We start from the raw sequence: 23,689 nt of genomic DNA on the forward strand, positions 1-23,689 counted from the left end.
CTGACAAGCCTAATGCAATTATCTGTTGCCTTCAATAGTGCCACTTTTAAGTAATCCCATTTCTCCTGGACTCCATTGAAACTGTTCCAATCTGATAGGGACTCGTATACCACTAATCTAATTTTAGAAAAGTCAGTTTTTCTAAAATCTAAAACTTTTGTTTTTTTGTGGTGTGACTCAGTCACTGTACTTATAGTAAGCCACACTGACTGGTGATCACTAGATCCCAAGCTTTCCCCTACAGTAATATCAGATACCAAATTCCCATTTGTGAATACTAAATCTAAAATGGCCTCCTTCCGGGTTGGCTCCTCCACTACTTGCTGTAGAGATAATCCCAGTAGGGAATTTAGAATATCTGTACTCCTGGCAGAACTAGCTATTTTGGTTTTCCAGTTTACATCAGGAAGATTAAAGTCTCCCATAATGATAACTTCGCCTTTCAATGTCATTTTAGCTATTTCCTCAACTAGTAGATCATCTAATTCTTTGACTTGGCTAGGTGGTCTATATATCACACCTACACAAGTTACCTTATGATTATCAAGCTGCAAGGTGACCCAAACTGACTCTAAATTGGTCTCGCTAACTTGTATTAAATTAGATTTTATGCTATCTTTCACATACAGGGCCACCCCTCCCCCATTCTTGCCTTCTCTGTCTTTCCTATATAGAGAGAACCCTGGTATTGTTATAGCTCAGTCATTACTCCCATTGAACCATGTCTCAGTAACATCCACTAAATCTATATTCTCAGACCAAGTTCATTGATCTTATTCCCTAAACTGCGAGCATTTGTAGACAAGACTCTGAGCTTGTTATTTCTTAACCTCTGTGCTACTGGCATTGTTCCGGGGGGCAGTCGGACTCCTGGATTATCACCCTTCCCCCCCCCCCCTTTCCTAGTTTAAATGCTCCTTAGCAAATACTTTGAACTGTTCACTGAAGACATTAGTTTCCTTGAGAGAATAATGCAAACCATCTTTATTGTACAGTTCTTTTCCATTCCAACGAGAGCTAACATGAGACACAAAGCCAAACCCTTGGTTCAGACACCATTCACCAAGCCATACATTGAATTCCTTAATGCGCATCTTCCTGTCATGCTGAAGGTTATGCCCAGGCAAAACTGCAGAGAATGAAACAGTTGATGCGACCTCCCGTATATCATTTCCACGTGTGTGAAAAGCTTCCTTCACCTTTGAAACCTCATTGCAAGCCAGATCATTTGTCCCAAGATGGACAATAACATTCACCTCCCTTTCCTGCTTTGCTTGCCTAACAATATTAAGGTCGTCTATCCCTGCTAGCGGTAGCACCAGGGAGACATCTCACAACACCATTTTCCTCAAACTTTCAACCTCTTATGATGGAATCGCCCACCAACAGCGGCTTACTATCAGTCCTCACCTTATCCTTTTTGTCTTTGGCTGCAGTCTTGAATACTTTAGGCATGGGAGATGATTGTTCCTCACCCACTGTGCCTGAGCCATCCTCTATGTTGCACTTGCGCTCTGAAAGTGCTGCAAATAAATTATGGAGAGCCTGTGCGACTTGTCTTCTATCAACAACTCTCCGTCTACCAGAACCTGCAGTAACCCATCTTCCATTTATAGGGGGCCTCTGTGGCACTGGCATTGCAACGTTCTCAGCCTGAGTTTGTTTACCGGTTAATTTACAAATCTCAGATTTCAAAAATGCAATTTCCTGCTGCATTATGGAGAGCTGTCTACAGATCAGACAGCATCCGAACCTCCGAAGAGTGGAACCTGAAATCAAAGCACAAAAATTCCTGCACAGAACCAGGTCTGCCATTGTAAAGAGGGGAAAGATTTTAAACAAACAAATTTTACTTTTTTAGATTGTATCCACCTCCAGATTACCTCCTGAGAATCTCCTGAATATCTCCAATGCACTTATAAAAGCAGCACTTGGAAAATGAAGCAAGCTATAATGGAAGGAGATAGATAGATAGATAGATAGATAGATAGATAGATAGATAGATAATAGATAGATAGATAGATAGATAGATAGATAGATGCTGTCTTTGGTGTTAGGACTGCAGATTAACCTACTCCTAGAGATGATTAAATGGTTTATCCAGTAATTAATGAAGAAAATAAATATCACGGATCCAGAGATCTCCCTACTCATTGCTTCAGTTGCTCTAATAGATTTATTTCAAGCAGGCATCTCAGGGAGCGTGTCCTTTTCCATGGGGTGTGACTTTTCTACTGCAGCTCAGGTGACAGTTGAAGGTAGGAACTGAGTACATGCGACCACCTAAGCAAGGTGGACAGAGAATTAAGAAAGCAAGAAAAAAACAGCAGGTGTCGCTATACAGACAGATTTTATTCAATAACTCAGTGGCTGCACTAAACGTTTAATTCCCTGCAATTAGACAAGTATTCAGATCCAAGCGCTGGTTTTAATACTGTAGAATATTTTTCATGGGACCTTTGGTGAGGTGCACCGTAGAGGTGTGGAGGGGGTTATATCTCACCCAGTTTTCCAGTTTAGTCGGGGGAGGAAACTGAAATCCAGAGATGTTTTTGCTTCAGTAAGGCATAGCTTGCTGGAGATGGATTGTTTAAGTTCTATGGGCTGGATTTCTTTGGACCGGTTGGTAGTAGGAGTCTCTTGGTCTACACCCCTGGTCCACTACAGGTGTTCATCTGTCCTGAGGTGAGGCCAGCTGGGAATAATCACTGAGGGATAAAGCAACGCTCAGTGTGTGAGAGTCTGGTGGAGAGGAATCGACTCTAGAGAGAAGGAAGCCTGAGATGCTTGTGTGGTCAGGAGGAGGTTGCTGGACCGTATAGTAAAAAAGGGGGTCAGTCAGCACATCCCAAAGCACCACATAATTGCAAATGCTATACTAGCAAGTTAGAGATACTTGGCAAATCATTTTGTACAAAATTATTTGAGCCCGTCTGCCGAACGTCAAGGCAATCTCTAGTTAGACGGGTTCCTAACACTATATACCTGTTATGTGCCATGGCGGCTAACATACAATTCAGAAAGTGTAGGTTCCACTTACATGCTGGGCCCACCTGAATTTCTGTCATTTTCGGTGCCAAAATGGCCTCCATTGAATCCAGGGAAGGCATTAACCAGCATGCACGCTGGGCCCACTCCACACCACCCCCGGCGCCACACGGTCACCAGGGACCGCAATGAGAGTCCACACACTATCTCTCTCCTGGTGCCATATGATTTCAGTGAGTGAGGGGGAGTGGGCCAGGCTATATACTAACACTAATTAAAATCAACCTGTGAGACAAACGAGCTGGTCAGGAGTGCACGACTAGAAAGGCAGCCACGCCTTCAGCAAACTGCAAAGTAAAAAAGGGGGTCAGTCAGCACATCCCAAAGCACCACATAATTGCAAATGCTATACTAGCAAGTTAGAGATACTTGGCAAATCATTTTGTACAAAATTATTTGAGCCCATCTGCCGAACGTCAAGGCAATCTCTAGTTAGACGGGTTCCTAACACTATATACCTGTTATGTGCCATGGCGGCTAACAGGTTGATTTTAATTAGTGTTAGTATATAGCCTGGCCCACTCCCCCTCACTCACTGAAACCATATGGCACCAGGAGAGAGATAGTGTGTGGACTCTCATTGCGGTCCCTGGTGACCGTGTGGCGCCGGGGGTGGTGTGGAGTGGGCCCAGCGTGCATGCTGGTTAATGCCTTCCCTGGATTCAATGGAGGCCATTTTGGCACCGAAAATGACAGAAATTCAGGTGGGCCCAGCATGTAAGTGGAACCTACACTTTCTGAATTGTATGTTAGCCGCCATGGCACATAACAGGTATATAGTGTTAGGAACCCGTCTAACTAGAGATTGCCTTGACGTTCGGCAGACGGGCTCAAATAATTTTGTACAAAACGATTTGCCAAGTATCTCTAACTTATTAGTTCAGCATTTGCTATTATGATGCAATTTTGTACCTTATTTGATTTGCAGTGAGCTGTTGCACTGCTTGTTTTGTTTAACAGTCTTGTTCTCAGCCATAGCAACGTGCCCCTGCGCTTTGGGATGTGCTGACTGACCCCCTTTTTCTTTGCAGTTTGTATTGGAGGTGTGGCTGCCTCCCCAGTCGTGCACTCCTTCCAGCTCGTCTGTCCCACAGGTTGATTTTAATTAGTGTTAGTATTTAGCTTGGCCTGCTCCCCCCCACTCATTGAAGCCATCTGGCACCAGGAGAGAGATAGTGTGTGGACTCTCATTGCAGTCCTTGGTGACCATGTGGCGTCAGGGGTGGTGTGGAGTGGGCCCGGCGTGCATGCTGGTAACTGCTTTCCCTGGATATAATAGAGGCCATTTTGGCACCGAAAATGACGGAAATTCAGGCGGATCCAGCATGCAAGTGGAACCTACACTTGCTGAATTTTATGATAGCCGCTATGGCACATAACAGGTATATTTAGTGTTAGGAACCCGTCTAACTAGAGATTGCCTTGACGTTCGGCAGACGGGCTCAAATAATTTTGTACAAAATGATTTGCCAAGTATCTCTAACTTACTAGTATAGCATTTGCAATTATGTGGTGCTTTGGGATGTGCTGACTGACCCCCTTTTTTACTTTGCTGGACCGTATGACTGGAGGAAGCCGGGTGTGAACAGTGACTTAGAGGTGAGTTAGGGAGGCCTCTGTATAGTGAGTGCCTAGCCGGGGAAGGATTTCTTGTTTTGTGTTGATGGTGCCAAGTGATGCCAAACTTGGACGTGTGATGTGATGTGTGACAAAGAAAGCACTGTTTGATGAAAAGTCTGTCATCGCCGGCCCAGGCAGAGAGCGTGATCTCTTACACCACTTTAAACCAAAAATTATAATGTTCACATCTGGTAAATCTAAATATGATCTGTTATATAAGTTGCTACATCAAATCAGGTGAAAGGATATTCTGAGAATGCAGGAGAGCGGGAGTCTTGTTCTGCCGGTTCCTGTAGCAGAATCCACACGCTATGTTCTGCCTGTAGTTCTCAAGTGCTGCGTATTGACCTTCTCACGTACCTTTCTTGTATAACATGGGGCTTAACATAACACTATGAGACCTGTGTAATGTCTTGAAGCACACGGCTGCAGACTTACGGCTCCTGAGGTGCATCGTTCAAATTCTTACCGGAGCTCAGTCAATCCATTCATCACCTGTCATCAAGTATGAAAGCAGAGAATTATTCCACACCAGTTACTGCAGGATCCAGGATTACATCTAGAATATCTCTATACAAAAAGCTGAGTCACTGTGTATCCTGTATTATACTCCAGAGATGCACTCACTGTTCTGCTGGTGGAGTCACTGTTTACATACCTTACATTACTGATCCTGAGTTACATCCTGTATTATACTCCAGAGCTGCAATTACTATTCTGCTGGTGGAGTCACTGTGTACATACATTACTTATCTTGTACTGATCCTGAGTTACATCCTGTATTATATTCCAGAGCTGCACTCACTATTCTGCTGGTGAAGTCACTGTGTACATAAATTACTTACCCTGTTCCGATCCTGAGTTACATCCTGTATTATACTCCAGAGCTGCACTCACTATTCTGCTGGTGGAGCCATTGTGTACATACATTACATTGCTTATCCTGTACTGATCCTGAGTTACATCCTGTATTATACTCCAGAGCTGCACTCACTATTCTGCTGGTGCAGTCACTGTGTACATACATTACTTATCCTGTACTGATCCTGAGTTACATCCTGTATTATACTCCAGAGCTGCACTCACTATTCTGCTGGTGGAGTCACTGTTTACATACCTTACATTACTGATCCTGAGTTACATCCTGTATTATTCTCCAGAGCTGCACTCACTATTCTGCTGGTGGAGTCGCTGTGTACATACATTACTTATCCTGTATGGATCCTGAATTACATCCTGTATTATACTCCAGAGCTGCACTCACTATTCTGCTGGTGCAGTCACTGTGTACATACATTACTTATTCTGTACTGATCCTGAGTTACATCCTGTATTGTACTCCAGAGCTGCACTTAGTATTCAGCCATTTGGGGTGATAGTATACAGTGGTGCTGGAAAGTTTGTGAACCCTTCAAAATGTTCTTTGTTTCTGTATAAATTTGACGTATATCACCTCCGATTTTCACACAAGTCCTAAAAGTTGATAAACAACCAAAAATATGAAACTATGTAATTTATTTATTGATGAAAGTGCTCCAATATCACATGCCTGTCGCAGTAAAAGTGTGAACCCCTGATTTCAGTATCTGCTGTGACCCCCCTGTTTCCGGTTACTGTTGATTAGTACTGCACATTGGCTTGGAGGAATTTTAGTTCATTCCTCTGTACAGAACAGCTTCAGCTCTGCTATGTTGGTCGGGTTTTTTTTTGCTAAAGTTCCTTGCACAGCATTTCCATTGGATTAAGGTCGGGACTGTGACTTGTCTATTCCAGAATTTTCCCTTTCTTCTTCTTTAACCCTTCCTTGGTAGAAGGACTTGTGCGCTAAGGGTTGTTGTCTTGCTCCATGACCCATGTTCTTTGGAGATTTAGCACACGCACAGATGTCTTGACGTCTTCCTTGAGAATTTGATGGTAAAATTCAGAATTTGTTGTACCATAAATGATGGTGAGCAGTCCTGACCCATATGTCGCAAAACAGGCCCAAACCATGGTTCCACCACCACTATGTTTCAGAGATGGGATTAGGTTCTTATGCTGGATGCTCGGTTTTCCTTTTTCCAAACATAATGTTTCTCATTTAAACCAAAAAGTTCTGTCTTGGTCTCATCTGCCTACAAAACATTGCTCCAGTATCCTTCTGGCTTGTCAAAGTGATCTTTATAAACTGCAGACAAGCAGCAATGTTCTTTTTGGAGAGCAGTGGCTTTCTTCTTGCAATCCAGCCATACTACTCAGTTCAGTGTCCTCCTGTGGACTCATGAACATCAACATAGGATAATTTGAGAAAGGCCTTCAGTTACATAGAGGTTCCAACGTTTTTATTGTCAGAACAAAGAGTGGTTTGTTCTGAATTAACCTGGAAATTTTTTCCCTTTTAACTGTCAGCAGCAGTAAATTGTGGATGTGGAAAGAGTAGGGTAATCACGCCATGTGGCCACAACAGTACTGCTGCTGTTAAAAAGAGACAGTTTTTCCAGGTTTGTTCAGAACAAACCACTCTTTCTTCTGACATTAACAAGAGCGTGAGTGTATAAATACAGGCAGGCATTTTGCCCCCACTAAGGCATAATTTTAAGATGCTTGGTCCCAACAAGCCACTTTTTTTTCCCCCATAACATCGTGTGTGTTTAAACACCACCTGCCCCCGATAAGGGAAATATGAAAAAGCATAACACATGTAATGGTACGCTGTGTTTAAACCCGTCCTGGACGGGACTTTAGAGATTGTGCATGCTCATGACCCCGGCATCTGATCGGGCAAAAACCCGGAAGTGCATGCTTCCAGGTGTGTTTTGGCTCCCCCTGATGAGGATCGGGGGTGGGGGAGTGTGTGTATGGCATCCTCTGTATTCCTCAATGATACAAGGCGGTCGCATATTAGTTCCTAAGGAGCCCCTTCCTGGTGCAGGGCTCTAAAGAAAAATAGTAAAATCCTCTTACACTCCTAATTGGTAACTATAAAAAAAAGAAGAGAAAGATAATGAAAGTCCTAGGAGACCTCCGTGTCATATACCACTTTCCAGGCCAATTTGAGTATATTTGTGTAGAATCAATTCAGGCCCAAATAAAACATTTTTAAATGACTTGGACATAAAACTAATTTCAAGAAGTTTGCAATCTTTGATGGAGCCTAAATTCTTTATAAATGGTTTAGTAATTTTTTTTTCCAGCCTGATGAGCATAAGCAACTCTTCTCATGAGGTCCACGCACATTTTTTCAAATCGCATTCCAAGAGCTATAACTTTTTTGTTTTTTCATCAATGTACTTGTATGAGGTCTTATTTTTTGCAGGAGAAGTTATAGTTTTTGATTCACCATTTTGGGTACATGTAATGATTGATTAAAGCCAGCTGTTTAGCTAAAAACACCTTTGTTTACATCAGCAGAAAGCTGTATTAGTGGTCACTAAGGGGTTAATACCATGATACACTTCCAGAAATCTGCAGACAGTTGTTTTGGGTGATTGACCATCATCAGAGCAGAGAGTATTAGCTTAACTGGATGAGAGTCCTAAGTCAGGATTTTGGGGGTACTATTTCTCCTTGGGGAGAGAGCACCATTAATGAGGGGCACTCACCCCGAAACAGCTGTCTGCAGATGAGACGCTGGCTTATTTAATATCGTAATCATGTCTCAAGGCCTATTTAAAGGGTCGAACATTAACTTATAGGATAGCTGCCTTACATCTGGTGGCATTAGAGGCAGAGCTTGTTAAGAGCTCATTTGCATCCCTTTCTTCCCAGAAGTCCAGAGGAGCTTATATGGCCTATAAGTCTCCTCACACCAACTAAGGTGCTCTCCCCAAGAAGAGATAGTACCCCCCTAATCAGTCTTTACTGTAGCATTCTATTCATGAATCTTAGGATGAGTAAAGATATATGACGTATCCACATAGGAGAGTGTTGTAGATAATTGCATAGTGGAGGACGAAGCTCCAGTGAATGAGGAGATGATAAATCCTGCATTTGTGGCTGTGTGAACTATCAGGCTCCTCAGGGGAGGGGACCATATTATGTCAACTATAATATATCATTTGTAACATGTTGCCTATTTATTTCAGATCTTTGTGGTTTGTCATGGACTCCTGCAGCTCTCCCAGCTCCTTCTGTCTGGCTACCTCAGGAGTTCAATTTCCACTATTGAGAAGCGCTTTGGGCTCTCCAGTCAGACATCTGGGATTCTGGCTTCCTTTAATGAGGTAACTTTACTTTTCCAGGGGGCACCCAGAAATTTTAATTGGTGGTGGTGGGTTATGGAGTTGTCCCTGAACTGCCTTCTGCCTACTTCCAACCTTCGGTAGATTCCCAGTCCCTCTCTGTCCTCCTTGGTGGCTTTTGCCTGTTGCCAGGGTACATTCTCTTTTTCCACTACTTCTAATGTGGAGGCTGAGAAGGACAGATGTGGGCATACATAGCCAAGGCTGGCCATGCTCACTCATGCTCTCTCTGTCTGTACTGCAGGTCTGCACTGGCGTGCCTTTCTCCTCTTCAGGCTGTGCTGACTGGCTTACCCTCATGCTCCCAGGAATAAAATCTGGGGGTGGAAAACCACACACATACTCTATAAATGTAAACATGCCACAAAATAAACCCTAGACCCCAAAACAAACCATCCAAGCTAAAACAGACCAGACCTTAAGTAAACCCGGAACCCAGACCAGACCCTAAATAAATCCAGAACCTAGAGCTGACCATCTCAACTAAATCAGATCCCAGAAGAGACCCTAATTCAGTCCAGACATGAGACCTTACTCTCTAATCTAACACAGACCCCAGTATAAGCCCTAAATATACCCCAACCAGACCCTTTCAACTAAAACCTGCTGCAGAATAAACCCTTAATAAATCTAGACCCCAAAGCAAACCTTCTAAACTAAAACACCGCAGGACAGACCTTTAATAAATCCAGAGCCCTGACCAGACCCTCTAAACTAAAACAGACCCCCAGACAGTGGCGTGCCTAGGGTGTTTGGCACCTGGGGCGGGTCCTTTCTCTGGAACCTCCCATCCCCCAATACTTAAAAAAAAATTGTACCCCCTCACAGTAGTATTACTCCCTTTGTGCAACCTTTACAGTAGTTTTGTACAGATATGTGCCCCCCCATCTCGTAATAATCTCAATTGTGCTCCTTTTATAGTAATAATGCCCACTGTGCCCCCTTCACAGTAATAATGCCCATTGTGCCCCCTTAATAGTAGTAATGTCCACTGTGCTAGTGATGCCCTCTGTGCCCCCTCCATAGTAGAAATCCCACTTGTGCCCCCCTCACAGTAATAATGCCCACTGTGCCCCCTTCACAGTAATAATTCCCTCTGTGCCCCCTTCATTGTAGTAATGCCCTCTGGCTCTATGCCCCCTCCATAGTAGAAATGCCCATTGTGTCCCCTTCACATTAGTAATGCCCTCTGTCCCCCCCATAGTTATAAAGTCCTCTGTGCCCCCTCCATAGTAATAAAGTCCTCTGTGCCCCCTCGATAGTAATAAAGCCCTCTGTGCCCCCTCTGTATTAAAAAGAAAAAACACAGTAACTACTCACCTTGTCCCATTCCTGAAGCTCACATACCTCTCCTCCCTGCAGGCACAGATCGCTCTGAAGCACGGTGTGGGCGGAGCTTGTGCATATTTCCAGGCTGCAGGCTCCACCCACACAGGCTGGCTGCACGATCTACAGTATGTCTGCAGGCTGAATGGGGGAGTGGGGAGAAGTCTTCCTGCTTCACCATTCTGTGCTCCACTGGCCTGAAGGAGGGGAGGAGCGCGGGAGCTGAGCGGTCAGTGACAGGACCGCAGCTCCCAGTGCTCCAGCAATGAGCGCTTCTATCTGTATTGATGGAAGCGCTCATTGCTTCTGGCACCCCCCTGAGAGCTGGCACCCGGGGCGGACCACCCCCCATGCTTCCCCCTTAGTACGCCACTGCCCCCCAGAACAGATATTAAATAAAGACCCCAGACCAGGCCCTCTGAGCTAATCCATGCTCCAGAATAAACCCTAAATAAATCCAGACCCCAGACCAGAACCTATATAAGTAGTAAGAGGATATATGTTTCGTCAAACTAAAAGTGACAGGTACCACGCCCCCTTTTATACAGATAACCCTGCCCCTTTTATATTGATTGATATTGTTTGATATAAAATTTATAGTGTTTGATATAAAGTTTATATCGCTTGATATTAATTTTATATCGCTTGATATTGCTTGATATAAAGTTTATATTGCATGATATTAAGTTTATATCGCTTGATATTGAATTTATAGTGTTTGCTATTAAAATTTATAGTGTTTGATATTAAATTTATAGCGCTAGCTATTAAAATTTATAGTGTTTGCTATTAAAATTTATAGTGTTTGATATTAAATTTATAGCGCTAGCTATTAAAGTTTATAGTGTTTGCTATTAAAATTTATAGTGTTTGATATTAAATTTATAGCGCGAGCTATTAAAATTTATAGTGTTTGCTATTAAAATTTATAGTGTTTAATATTAAATTTATAGCGCTAGCTATTAAAATTTATAGTGTGTGCTATTAAAAATTTATAGCTCTAGCTATTAAAATTTATAGTGTTTGATATTAAATTTATACCGCTAGCTATTAAAATTTATAGTGGGTGCTATTAAAATTTATAGTGGTTGCTATTAAAAATTTATAGTGCTAGCTATTAAAATTTATATTGTTTGCTATTAAAATTTATAGTGCTTGATAATAAATTTATAGTTCTTGATATAAAATTTATCGTGTTTGATATTAAAATTTATCATGTTTGATATTAAAATTTATAGCACCTGATATTAATTTAATATAATAGTATTAAAATAAAATGATGACAAATATAATTCGGTTAAAAAGCTTTATTCATTTCCTTATTTGCAACATTCACGTAGGGACAGACACGTTTGATTGTAATTACAGCATCGTATACATAAGCGTTTCATGCGTTTTGTTACAAATGATCGCACAATACGATCATTTTTTCTAAAATCGTTAGTGAACATTTTTAAAACATTTTTAAAAGATATTCCTTTAGCGAGACATTGTAAGATATAGATACAGTAATGGCGGCAGACGGAACTAACGGCGTCTTGTATTTGTCTGTTTTGATATCTTATAGTCTTAGAATTTTTATATAAAAACTGCATAAAGTCGCCAGGAAATATTTAATTTGCGGGGGATAAACCAGAACTATCAAAACAAATAAGATATATCATTCGGGTATAATATAATTAAAATCCAATGCTTCCCCCGCTGATACGAATTATCTGTATTTACAATGTAGGCCGCGGGCCTGTCGATGATTTTACCCCCAGGTAATAAATCACATGGGAATACACCTTTAAATATGCGCCTGGCGTTAATATCAGCTTTAATAACACAGGCAATTTCATAATTATTCATGTTTATTGAAAATCATATAATACCTCCCGACGATTATTTATTTCAATAATATTTTCATGAACGGAATATGCAATCATATTAATTGTGTTCGCAATCGGTTCGGCAAATCTAATTTCAGCTCTCAGATTGCCAGTTTTTACTAGAGAGAAATGACCGCCGGGCTCTTGATCCGGCGATAAATCAAAAGCGAACAAAGTGTAACCGTTCAAGAACTCGTGTCGATCGACGGATAAAGCGTTGTCGGCCTTGTATTTCCCCAAATTATGTACTAGGGACATATATTCACGAACAGCTGATTCGTCTTGGAAGTTAGGTTGAAAAGGTTTTGCCGGTATCTGTTGACCATCCAAATATAAGGCTGCATAATTCACATTATAGTGGTTGAAGCACAAAGGATTTCTTTGGTGACTCCCGGAAAATGATTCGTTATCCACAAACGCTAGTATTACTATTTTTGGTAGGTTTTCCGAGGAAAAGATTCTCGTGGTTGCAAATGCGAGTACCGGCGGGTACGCTATACACTTTAAGCGACTCCCGATCGATTGAGTACTTCGCGTTAGCTGTGAACAGAGCGCGACAGTGACCGATTCTTACAGCGGGCGATACTTGTACTCTTTTGACAAACAGGGAAGCGTGCTGTATTTGGACTTTAAAATGGGCCGCCTCGGCCGACATAAGGCAGAAAGTGTCTTTGTTTCTGGTCAATTTTATCTTTAGGTCTAAACTGTTCAGTATTAACTTCGGTTGATTAAATATATCGGCGTAAATGGGTCCCATTAATTCAACACTCTTAGATCGGGCTGAATACTTTGCTCTCCTGCTGAAGCCGTCATTACGCCCGTCGAGAACCCTGTTATCATGATGCCCCGCTGTGTCATTATAGAATAAACCGGCTGTTAATTGGGACGCTAAAGTTTGTGAATTATAATTTATTAGGGACTCTATATACGCTCTATACGTATAAAGGTTGTCGCTTCTTGAAATCAACGTGTCTCCGAGCGTTATATCCAGTTGATTAAAAAGACTCGCTATAGGGTAGTTAATAAGTGCAACGCGGGAGCCTTCGGGTATGGGTGTGTTATCAGGACTAACGATTTTGCAAACGACGTGTAACAAGGTGTTATTAAGATCGTAATAATATTCACCGCTGCCCGTGATGTAGAATTCCAAAGGGGCATTGTCAGTGATTGCTGCGATTGGCTGTACCTCTACATAAAGCGATTTTTCAATGCTTGTTTGGGTAGGCGGTATTTGAAAGATATCCAACTCTGATTTGGCGTACTCGGCGGAGGCGTCATGCACGAAAGCCATAGCGGGTGACTAGAAGATGTCACTCGGTGAACGACTTCTTGTTTTCTGGCGGCGACGTCTCTTAGGTTTTGCTACTTTATTCATAAACGTCTTTAGCAATGTTACGGGCGGCTGTTTTCACGTGCGGTTTTACAAGCTCCACACCTTTCTTAAATAGGGGAACAACACGTCGGAACAGACCCCTAAATAACCCGTTGAGTCCAGAACCATGCATGAATTCAGTACCGTGAAATCCGTCCAAGCCATGACCGGCTTGCGTTACGTAATAATGCATATATGCGTCTGGGTCTTCGTACACTCTCTGGGACAACATTTTAATGCGTCGTCACAGCACGTGGTCTAAAGTGAAATCGCACAATAGTCTTACCGTATTTGAATTTAACAGGTTTAGCCTGATCCGTGAGTATCGATATTGTGACCGTGTCAAAATGATGTTTACAAACAGGTATATAGTCAAATAATGTATAAAAACCAGCTTTAGTATCGGAATTAATCTTTTTCTCTTTTGATGAAACTAGAGCAAGCCCCTTTATACCGCCAACATGATGTTCTAAAACAGGTAAGCCGGGTCCTTTGTAGCGGAGAGTGATGTGCTCGGTGTCTACATTCTTGAGCGACGGAGCTTGCGAATACCCCGTCAGCCCCAAAATATTCCCCAACTTCACACAAGGCATGAACTTGTAGGCTGGTGAATTCAGTACATAAACGGTTCTGTCAATATCGTCGTATCTTAGACGCAGTTGATTGGGAGGTATTTTTATAGATTCAAGTTTGCTATTAATGGCTTTGATGAGATCGTGCATATTGGCGTAATAACCCGATTTAACAAAAAGCTCACTGATCGACTCGGAGCGCTGTGCTACGTAGAATACACCATCTCCGGGGCCAAAGGTTTCCCACGTATGTGGATACTGAATCTCCACTAAAGCCACTTCGTAAGGGCCACGAAGATGCACCGCTTTTGCTAACTTAGTGGTGTAATCGGCGATGCTGTTTTCGGGATAAAGTTTGGCAGAGGCGTTGCAGGGCAGAGTGATAAAAAACGATCCGTCCTCCATAGTTTACAGATGCATCAACTGTTTTTCAGGCACCCAAGAGTTAAACTTGTCGGGGTAACCTATCCACTTTACAAAACACAGCGTTTTACCACGAACTTTCTTCTTTTTCAGTATTTTTTCTATCCTGTAAACTCGTAGCTTGTCGAGAGTTACTTTTTGGACTTCCTCCGGGTAGAATGAGCCTTCAATTAGCTCATCGGACAGGTCTTTCAACTTATAAAGGGGTCTGAGGCCCCGAGTGTTTACAGCGTGAATTTTAAATATCTCGTCCGTATAGGTTTGTTCATACCCCTTTGTAAAAAAAAACTTATAACGCACAATTCTGACGTGGTCACCTATTTTTAATAACGGTTTAACTTTTTTAATAGTATCCTAACACCCGTAGATATTTTTCCAAACGGTTAAAGAGTTCTCTTTTGTCACATCGACGGGGCGCCGCCTTATAGTTCTGTGGTATGTGTGGTTATAACTATACACCAAGTCTTGTAACTTGTCAATGTACCTGTACGTGTTTTGTTCTCTAAGATAGCGCCACATTTTAGTTTTCAGCGTTCTATTAAAACGCTCGACCAACGCAGCCTTAACAGCGTTTGTAGTTAAAAAATGTATTTTATAGGTTTCACAAAGACGCCTCATAGGTTTGTTTATAAACTCACGGCCCCAATCAGTCTGGAGCTTTCGGGGGGGTTCGGCCACTTAACTTAAATATCTGCTCAAAAGCGGTAGCCACGGTAGCGCCGGACTTATTTGAAAGGCCTACTTGACAGTATTAACACACGTTATAGAAAAAATGCAGAACTATTGTTAAGTAAACTGTACCGCGCTGGTAATAAGCCGTACTGGAACGCTATGGGTGAGTTCATTTACAAATAACAATCTGTAACCGGTTCCAACATTATTGACCTGATTCGAACAGCTACCCAGAGTCATGGGTTGCCTAAGATTAAACCTCACGGTTGGGACTATTTTATGGAAACTATCGCACAGCTGAACACCCTGTCAACGGTTATTGGTAATACAAGATCAAGAGAACTTTTCGATAATTTGAAAAAGCGGGCGCTGAGTGAGCCCTTTGACAAGGCTCGAAGCCCTTTTACCCCTCCGGTGTTATTAACATCGCCTACTGTGTCGACGCGGGGCTCATTATTACCTAAAAAGAGGCTCCCGCCCTTGTTGCAAGCTGCTTGGTTAACGTTGTAAATTTTCTTACTTTGGCGATTGTATATAAACTTTCTTTGTATTAAACAGCTTATAATGTTTTTATTTGTTTTACATAAATTTTTACTTTGCATGTATATAAAATTTCTTTGTGTGTAATGTCTTATAATGTTTTATTTACGCTACATAAACAGTTTTACATAAAAATGTAGTCTGTTTTTCTTTTTACAATAAATATAATAGCTTGATTATTTAAAATTGTATAAGCAGTTAGGACGTGTTGTTGAGTAGACGCTGTTTAAAACACAGCTAAAACGCCTGCAAAAAGCAAAATATTGCAAAAGCAATATTACACGCCAAAAGCGGTCGGCTCTTATGGGGGCGTTGAATCCTTATTCAGAGAAGTACGAAAATTTGGAATAAGAAAAGACTCTGTAAAAAACTGGTTGAGCAACGAGGATACTTACACATTGTACAAACCTGTTAAAAAATCTTTTACAAGAAACAAAGTTATGGTGTCTGATATCGATGCTCAATGGCAGGCAGATCTTGTGTCGATGATGGATTTTTCTAAAGAAAATAATGGTGTAAAATACCTGCTGACGGTCGTTGATATTCTATCTAAATATGCCTGGGTGTCGGGCCTTTCAAATAAGTCCGGCGCTACCGTGGCTACCGCTTTTAAGCAGATATTTGAGTTAAGTGGCCGAACCCCCCGAAAGCTCCAGACTGATCGGGGCCGTGAGTTTATAAACAAACCTATGAGGCGTCTTTGTGAAACCTATAAAATACATCATTAAGGCTGCGTTGGTCGAGCGTTTTAATAGAACGCTGAAAACTAAAATGTGGCGCTATCTTAGAGAACGAAACATGTACAGGTACATTGACAAGTTACAAGACTTGGTGTATAGTTATAACCACACATACCACAGAACTAGAAGGCGGTGCCCCGTCGATGTGACAAAAGAGAACTCTTTAACCGTTTGAAAAAATATCTACGGGTGTTACGATACTATTAAAAAAGTTAAACCGTTATTAAAAATAGGTGACCACGTCAGAATTGTGCGTTATAAGGGGTTTTTTACAAAGGAGTATGAACAAACCTATACGGACGAGATATTTAAAATTCACGCTGTAAACACTCGGGGACTCAGACCCCTTTATAAGTTGAAAGACCTGTCCGATGAGTTCATTGAAGGCTCATTCTACCCGGAGGAAGTCCAAAAAGTAACTCTCGACAAGCTACGAGTTTACAGGATAGAAAAAATACTGAAAAAGAAGAAAGTTCGTGGTAAAACACTGTGTTTTGTAAAGTGGATAGGTTACCCCGACAAGTTTAACTCTTGGGTGCCTGAAAAACAGTTGATGTGTCTGTAAACTATGGAGGACGGATCGTTTTTTATCACTCTGCCCTGCAACGCCACTGCCAAACTTTATCCCGGAAACAGCATCGCCGATTACACCACTAAGTTAGCAAAAGCGGTGCATCTTCGTGGCCCTTACGAAGTGGCTTTAGTGGAGATTCAGTATCCACATACGTGGGAAACCTTTGGCCCCGGAGATGGTGTATTCTACGTAGCACAGCGCTCCGAGTCGATCAGTGAGCTTTTTGTTAAATCGGGTTATTACGCCAATATGCACAATCTCATCAAAGCCATCAATAGCAAACTTGAATCTATAAAAATACCTCCCGATCAACTGCGTCTAAGATACAACGATATTGACAGAACCGTTTATGTACTGTATTCACCAGCCTACAAGTTCATGCCTTGTGTGAAGTTGGGGAATATTTTGGGGCTGACGGGGTATTCGCAAGCTCCGTCGCTCAAGAATGTAGACACCGAGCACATCACTCTCCGCTACAAAGGACCCGGCTTACCTGTTTTAGAACATCATGTTGGCGGCATAAAGGGGCTTGCTCTAGTTTCATCAAAAGAAAAAAATTAATTCCGATATTAAAGCTGGTTTTTATACATTATTTGTTTGTACCGATATCGTCCAACATCAACTTGTTGGCGATAGTTACGTACAACTTTTAAGAACTGTCGAGTTAGGCGGTAAAAATGGTGATATAGTTACGCAAAAGTATCACCGGCCTGACTATATACCTGTTTGTAAACATCATTTTGACATGGTCACAATATCGATACTCACGGATCAGGCTAAACCTGTTAAATTCAAATACGGTAAGACTATTGTGAGATTACACTTTAGACCGCGCGCTGTGACGACGCATTAAAATGTTGTCCCAGAGAGTGTACGGAGACCCAGACGCATATAAGCATTATTACATAACGCAAGTCGGTCATGGCTTGGACGGATTTCACGGTACTGAATTCATGCATGGTTCTGGACTCGCCGGATTATTTAGGGGTCTGTTCCGACGTGTCGTTCCCCTATTTAAGAAAGGTGTGGAGCTTGTAAAACCGCACGTGAAAACAGCCGTCCGTAACATTGTTAAAGACGTTGTCACTACGGCTTCGACCGCCTTTATGGATCGTATAAATAGGTCGGCGCAGCGCCAGGAGGGCTCTGGTGTCGTACAAATACGTAAAAAAACGTGGAAAAGAAAACGTGAACGCGCTGCCATTGTCTTACAAACTTTTATGAATAAAGTAGCAAAACCTAAGAGACGTCGCCGCCAAAAAACAAGAAGTCGTTCACCGAGTGACATCTTCTAGTCACCCGCTATGGCTTTCGTGCATGACGCCTCCGCCGAGTACGCCAAATCAGAGTTGGATATCTTTCAAATACCGCCTACCCAAACAAGCATTGAAAAATCGCTTTATGTAGAGGTACAGCCAATCGCAGCAATCACTGACAATGCCCCTTTGGAATTCTACATCACGGGCAGCGGTGAATATTATTACGATCTTAATAACACCTTGTTACACGTCGTTTGCAAAATCGTTAGTCCTGATAACACACCCATACCCGAAGGCTCCCGCGTTGCACTTATTAACTACCCTATAGCGAGTCTTTTTAATCAACTGGATATAACGCTCGCGACACGTTGATTTCAAAAAGCGACAACCTTTATACGTATAGAGCTCATATAGATTCCCTAATAAATTATAATTCACAAACTTTAGCATCCCAATTTACAGCTGGTTTATTCTATAAAGACACAGCGGGGCATCATGATGACAGGGTTCTCGACGGGCGTAATGACGGCTTCAGCAGGAGAGCAAAGTATTCAGCCCGATCTAAGAGTGTTGAATTAATGGGACCCATTTACGCCGATATATTTAATCAACCGAAGTTAATACTGAACGGTTTAGACCTAAAGATAAAATTGACCAGAAACAAAGACACTTTCTGCCTTATGTCGGCCGAGGCAGCCCATTTTAAAGTCCAAATACAGCACGCTTCCCTGTTTGTCAAAAGAGTACAAGTATCGCCCGCTGTAAGAATCGGTCACAGTCGCGCTCTGTTAACAGCTAACGCGATGTACTCGATCGATCGGGCGTCGCTTAACCCCTTAAGGACATAGGACGTACCGGTACGCCCTATTTCCCGAGTCCTTAAGGACCAAGGACGTACCGGTACGTCCTGACTTAAATTCGGAATTCCGGCGCCGCGGGGGTTAATCGGAACGGGACGCCGGCTGAAATCATTCAGCCGGCATCCCGTAACAACGCAGGGGGGGTCATTTGACCCCCCCGTATCGGCGATCGCAGAAAACCGCAGGTCAATTCAGACCTGCGGTTTTCTGCGTTTCCGGTCCATTCGGGTGTCCTGTGACCCGATGAACCGGAAAAAGACTGCGATCGGTGGCGTAATTTTACACCACCTATCGCAGTCCGAGGATTTGGAGAGGCGGTGCTGGCCCTGGTGCTGAACGCCGCTGTCCAGGGTGCTGATTGGTGCAGGGGAGAGAGGCGCGAGATTCAAACTTCCTGCGCTCCTCTCTCCCCTCCTCTTCCTGTCCAGCACCCTGACCGTGCAGCATCGTCCAGCACCAGCTCCTGTGTCCCCCTAATTGGCATCCATCACCCTCCTGCACCCATCGCCACCCAGGTAGGTTAGGGTCAGTGAGGGAGAGGCACCGTTAGGCAGGGAAAGAAGGGAAAAGTTAGTTAGGGGAAAAAAAAAAAAAAATTTTTATTCCAAACTTCCATCTATCCATCTAACCCTAACCCAGACCCCCCCCTGCCACTTGCCCCCCCCACCAGCCCCCCCCCCACCCCCCACCAGCCCCCCCCCCACCCCCCACCAGCCTCCCCCCTTCCTCATCACCACTTTTTTTTTTTTTGCGTGCGCTGACTGGCCGGCACTTTTTAGCGTCCGTCCAGTGTTAGCGCATCGCCCGCCCCACCACCCCACCGACCGCTGATCAGCGTTGTACCACTGATCAGCAAGTTTTAACTTTTTTTTTTCCTAACACTTGCCCTTTTTTTTTTGCCTTTTTTAGTACGCGAACACCCGTGCCCCCACACACACGCACATAGAATAAAGGTTTCCACACACGCACACCTACACGCACACACACCCATGGCCCGCCGGATGTTCTCGGCCGAGGAGGCATACGCCCAGATTGCCTCCGACTCTGAGAGCCCCAGTGAGGATGAGGATGACCCCACATTCCTTTTGTCATCCGCATCCTCCTCATCATCATTGGATGACGATGAGCCACCAAGGCGGAGCCAGGGGCCCCACATGCTAGGGATCCTGTGGCCCACCCTAGTACGAGCCGCCCTGGGGTTCGTACTGGTTTCCCGGCCCACCAAATAAGTCCACCGGAGCCCCCTGCCGATGAACTTAGCTGGTGTCCCCCAGTGGACTTTGAGCCTGAGATTCCGGATTTTGCTGGCAATCCTGGAATCCAGATTCCCACAGTGGGGTTTACTGAAATAGACTATTTTAGTTTTTTTTTCAGTAACCCACTGGTGAATTTGATGGTGGAGCAGACGAATCTGTACGCCCAACAGTTCGTCGCTCAAAACCCAGGCTCAGTTTTGGCTAGACCCGGTGGCTGGACGCCGGTCAGTGCAGCCGAGATGAGGACATTTTGGGGCCTCGTGCTGCATATGGGTCTAGTCCAAAAACCCAGTGTCAGGCAATACTGGAGTGGGGACGTCCTATACCAGACCCCACTGTACAGTTTGGTCATGACACGTACACGGTTTGAGGCCATCCGGAAATGTCTGCATTATTCCGATAATGCAGCATGTCCACCCCGAGGTGATCCTGCCTATGACCGGCTGTATAAGATACGGCCGGTCATCGATCACTTTGGGGCCAAATTCATGGAGGCCTACGTACCTGGAAGGGAGGTCGCGGTTGATGAGTCTCTCGTTCCGTATAAGGGGAGACTCAGTTTCCGCCAATACATTCCCACAAAGCGGGCGAGGTATGGCGTGAAGCTATACAAAATTTGTGAGAGTGCCTCAGGTTACACTTACAAATTTCGTGTGTATGAGGGGCGAGATTCCCGTATTCAACCCCCAGAATGTCCCCCCACTCTGGGTGTTAGCGGGAAACTCGTGTCGGACCTTATGTACCCACTGCTGGATAATGGTTACCACTTGTACGTGGACAACTTTTATACCAGCATTCCCTTGTTCAGGTCCCTTGCCGCCAGATCCACGTTCGCTTGTGGGACCGTGGGGAAAAATCAAAGCGGCCTCCCTGCCTACCCCCTCCAGGTACCTATCCCCAGGGGTGAGACCCGTGCCCTTACCAGTGGAAACCTGTTGCTGGTCAGGTATAAGGACAAGAGGGATGTGCTTATGCTGTCCACAATCCACGGTAACGGCACCACCCCTGTCCCTGTGCGAGGTACCGCGGCAACGGTCCTCAAGCCCGATTGTATCGTCGACTACAATCGGTATATGGGAGGAGTTGATCTCTCTGATCAAGTCCTCACGCCATATAACGCCATGCGCAAAACCCGGGCATGGTACAAAAAAGTTGCGGTCTACTTGGTACAGGTTGCCATGTACAACTCTTTTGTACTATGCCGAAGCGCTGGCAGCACAGGGACATTCCTCCAGTTCTATGAGGCAGTCCTCAAGGCCCTGATCTTTTCGGACCAGGAAAGAGCAGGCCGGAGTACCTCGGGAACTGGAGGCGCCCGGATCGTCCCTGGCCAACACTTTCCAGGTGTGGTCCCCCATACTGGAAAGAAGGGACAAACCCAAAAAAAGTGCAGAGTGTGTCACAAGAGGGGGATACGGAAGGACACCACTACTCAATGTGACACGTGCCCCGATCATCCGGGCCTCTGCATTATCAATTGCTTCAGGGAGTATCACACTTCCATGGAGTACTAAATTTTTATAATCCCCAACAGTCCACTAGAGAACATAAAACACTATGGCTCTCAGACTTTGGAGACACGGAAACAATTTTTCTTTCCCCAAAAAATATTAGTTTTAGTGCAGGCATCCTCAAACTGCGGCCCTCCAGATGTTGTAAAACTATAACTCCCAGCATGCCCAGACAACCTACAGCCATCAGCAGGGCATGGTGGGAATTGTAGTTTTACAACATCTGGAGGGCCGCAGTTTTAGGATGCCTGCTTAGTGTTTCCAAAGTCTGAGAGCCATACATATTGGGCATCGTCGCGTGCGTAAAAGTCGTCGCTATAAAAATAACTTTTGACCAAACGCCTCTGATGAACGGTGTTAAAAATATAAAATAAAAACTGTGCCAAAACACCCATTTTTGGGCAAAATTTCAATTTGAATCCATTTTGCCGGTAATAAAGCAAGGGTTAACAGCCAAACAAAACTAAATATTTATTGCCCCAATTCTGTAGTTTGCAGAAACACCCCATATGTGGTCGTAAATGGCTATATAGCCACACGCCAGGGCATAGAACGAAGGGAACTCTATACGGTTTCTGGAAGGCAGATTTTGATGGACAGTTTTTTTTTGACACCATGTCCCATTAGAAGCCCCCCTGATGTAGCCTAGACTAGAAACTCCAAAAAAGTGACCCCATCTAAGAAACTACACCCCTCAAGGTATTCAAAAGTTACTTTACAAACTATGTTAACCCTTTAGGTGTTCCACAAAACTAAATCGCGAATGTAGAAACAATTTTAGAATTTAATTTTTTTGTTACATTGCCTCAAAAAAGAGTAAAATAGAGCAACCAAAAATCTAATTTACCCCCAAAATAGTCCCAAAACAACAACCACCGTATCCCGTAGTTTCCTAGATGGGGTCACTTTTATGGAGTTTCTACTCTAGGGGTGCATCAGGGGGCTTGAAAGGGTACATGGTGTCAATAAACCAGTCCAGCAAAATCTGCCTTCCAAAACCCATATGGTGTTCCCCTCCTTCTATGTGCTACCGTTCGGCCAAACAGTAGTTTACGACCACAAATGGTGTGTTTTTGCAAACTACAGAATCAGGGCAACCCATTTTCAGTGTTGTTTGGCAGTTAACCCTTGTTTTACTCCTGGAAAAAATTTATTATATTGGAAAATTTTCCAAAAAATAGAAATTTTAAAATTGTTTCTCCATCTGCCATTAACTCTTGTGGAAGACCTAAAGGGTTAATAAAGTTTGAAAAAACAGTTTTGAATACCTTGAGGGGTGTAGTTTCTAGAATGGGGTCATTTTTGGGAGGTTTCTATTATCTAAGCCTCACAATATGACTTCAAACCTGAACTGGTCCATAAAAAGTGGGATTTTGAAGATTTCTGAAAATTTCAAAATTTGCTTCTAAACTTCTAAGCCTTGTAACATCCCCAAAAAATTAAATATCATTCCCAAAATGCTACAAACATGAAGTAGACATATGGGGAATGTAAAGTCATCACAATTTTTGGGGGTATTACTATGTATTACAGAAGTAGAGAAACTGAAACTTTGAAATTTGCTAATTTTTCAAAATTTTTGGTAAAAATTGTATTTTTTTATGCAAAACAATTAACTTTTTTGACCCAATTTTAGCAGTGACATGAAGTACAATATGTGACGAAAAAACAATCTCAGAACGGCCTGGGTAAGTCAAAGCGTTTTAAAGTTATGAGCACTTAAAGTGACACTGGTCAGATTTGCAAAAAATGGCCTGGTCCTTAAGGTGAAAATGAGCCCGGTCCTTAGGGGTTAAAGTGTACCCGCCGGTACTCGCATTTGCAA

At 43.3% G+C, this 23,689-nt stretch overlaps 1 protein-coding gene across 4 annotated transcripts in view; it reads left to right on the forward strand.

The window, feature by feature from the left end:
* Positions 1 to 23,689, forward strand: part of LOC120996564 (solute carrier organic anion transporter family member 2B1-like) — a 219,717-nt gene that overhangs the window by 92,391 nt on the left and 103,637 nt on the right. For all 4 annotated transcript variants that reach the window (XM_040426551.1, XM_040426554.1, XM_040426553.1 and 1 more), the window contains exon 3: positions 8,733 to 8,870. In XM_040426551.1, coding sequence (XP_040282485.1) covers positions 8,733 to 8,870 — 138 coding nt within the window. The remainder of the gene's footprint in view (positions 1 to 8,732; positions 8,871 to 23,689) is intronic.

Source organism: Bufo bufo, chromosome 3, assembly GCF_905171765.1.
Source record: "Bufo bufo chromosome 3, aBufBuf1.1, whole genome shotgun sequence".
NCBI lineage: Eukaryota > Metazoa > Chordata > Amphibia > Anura > Bufonidae > Bufo > Bufo bufo.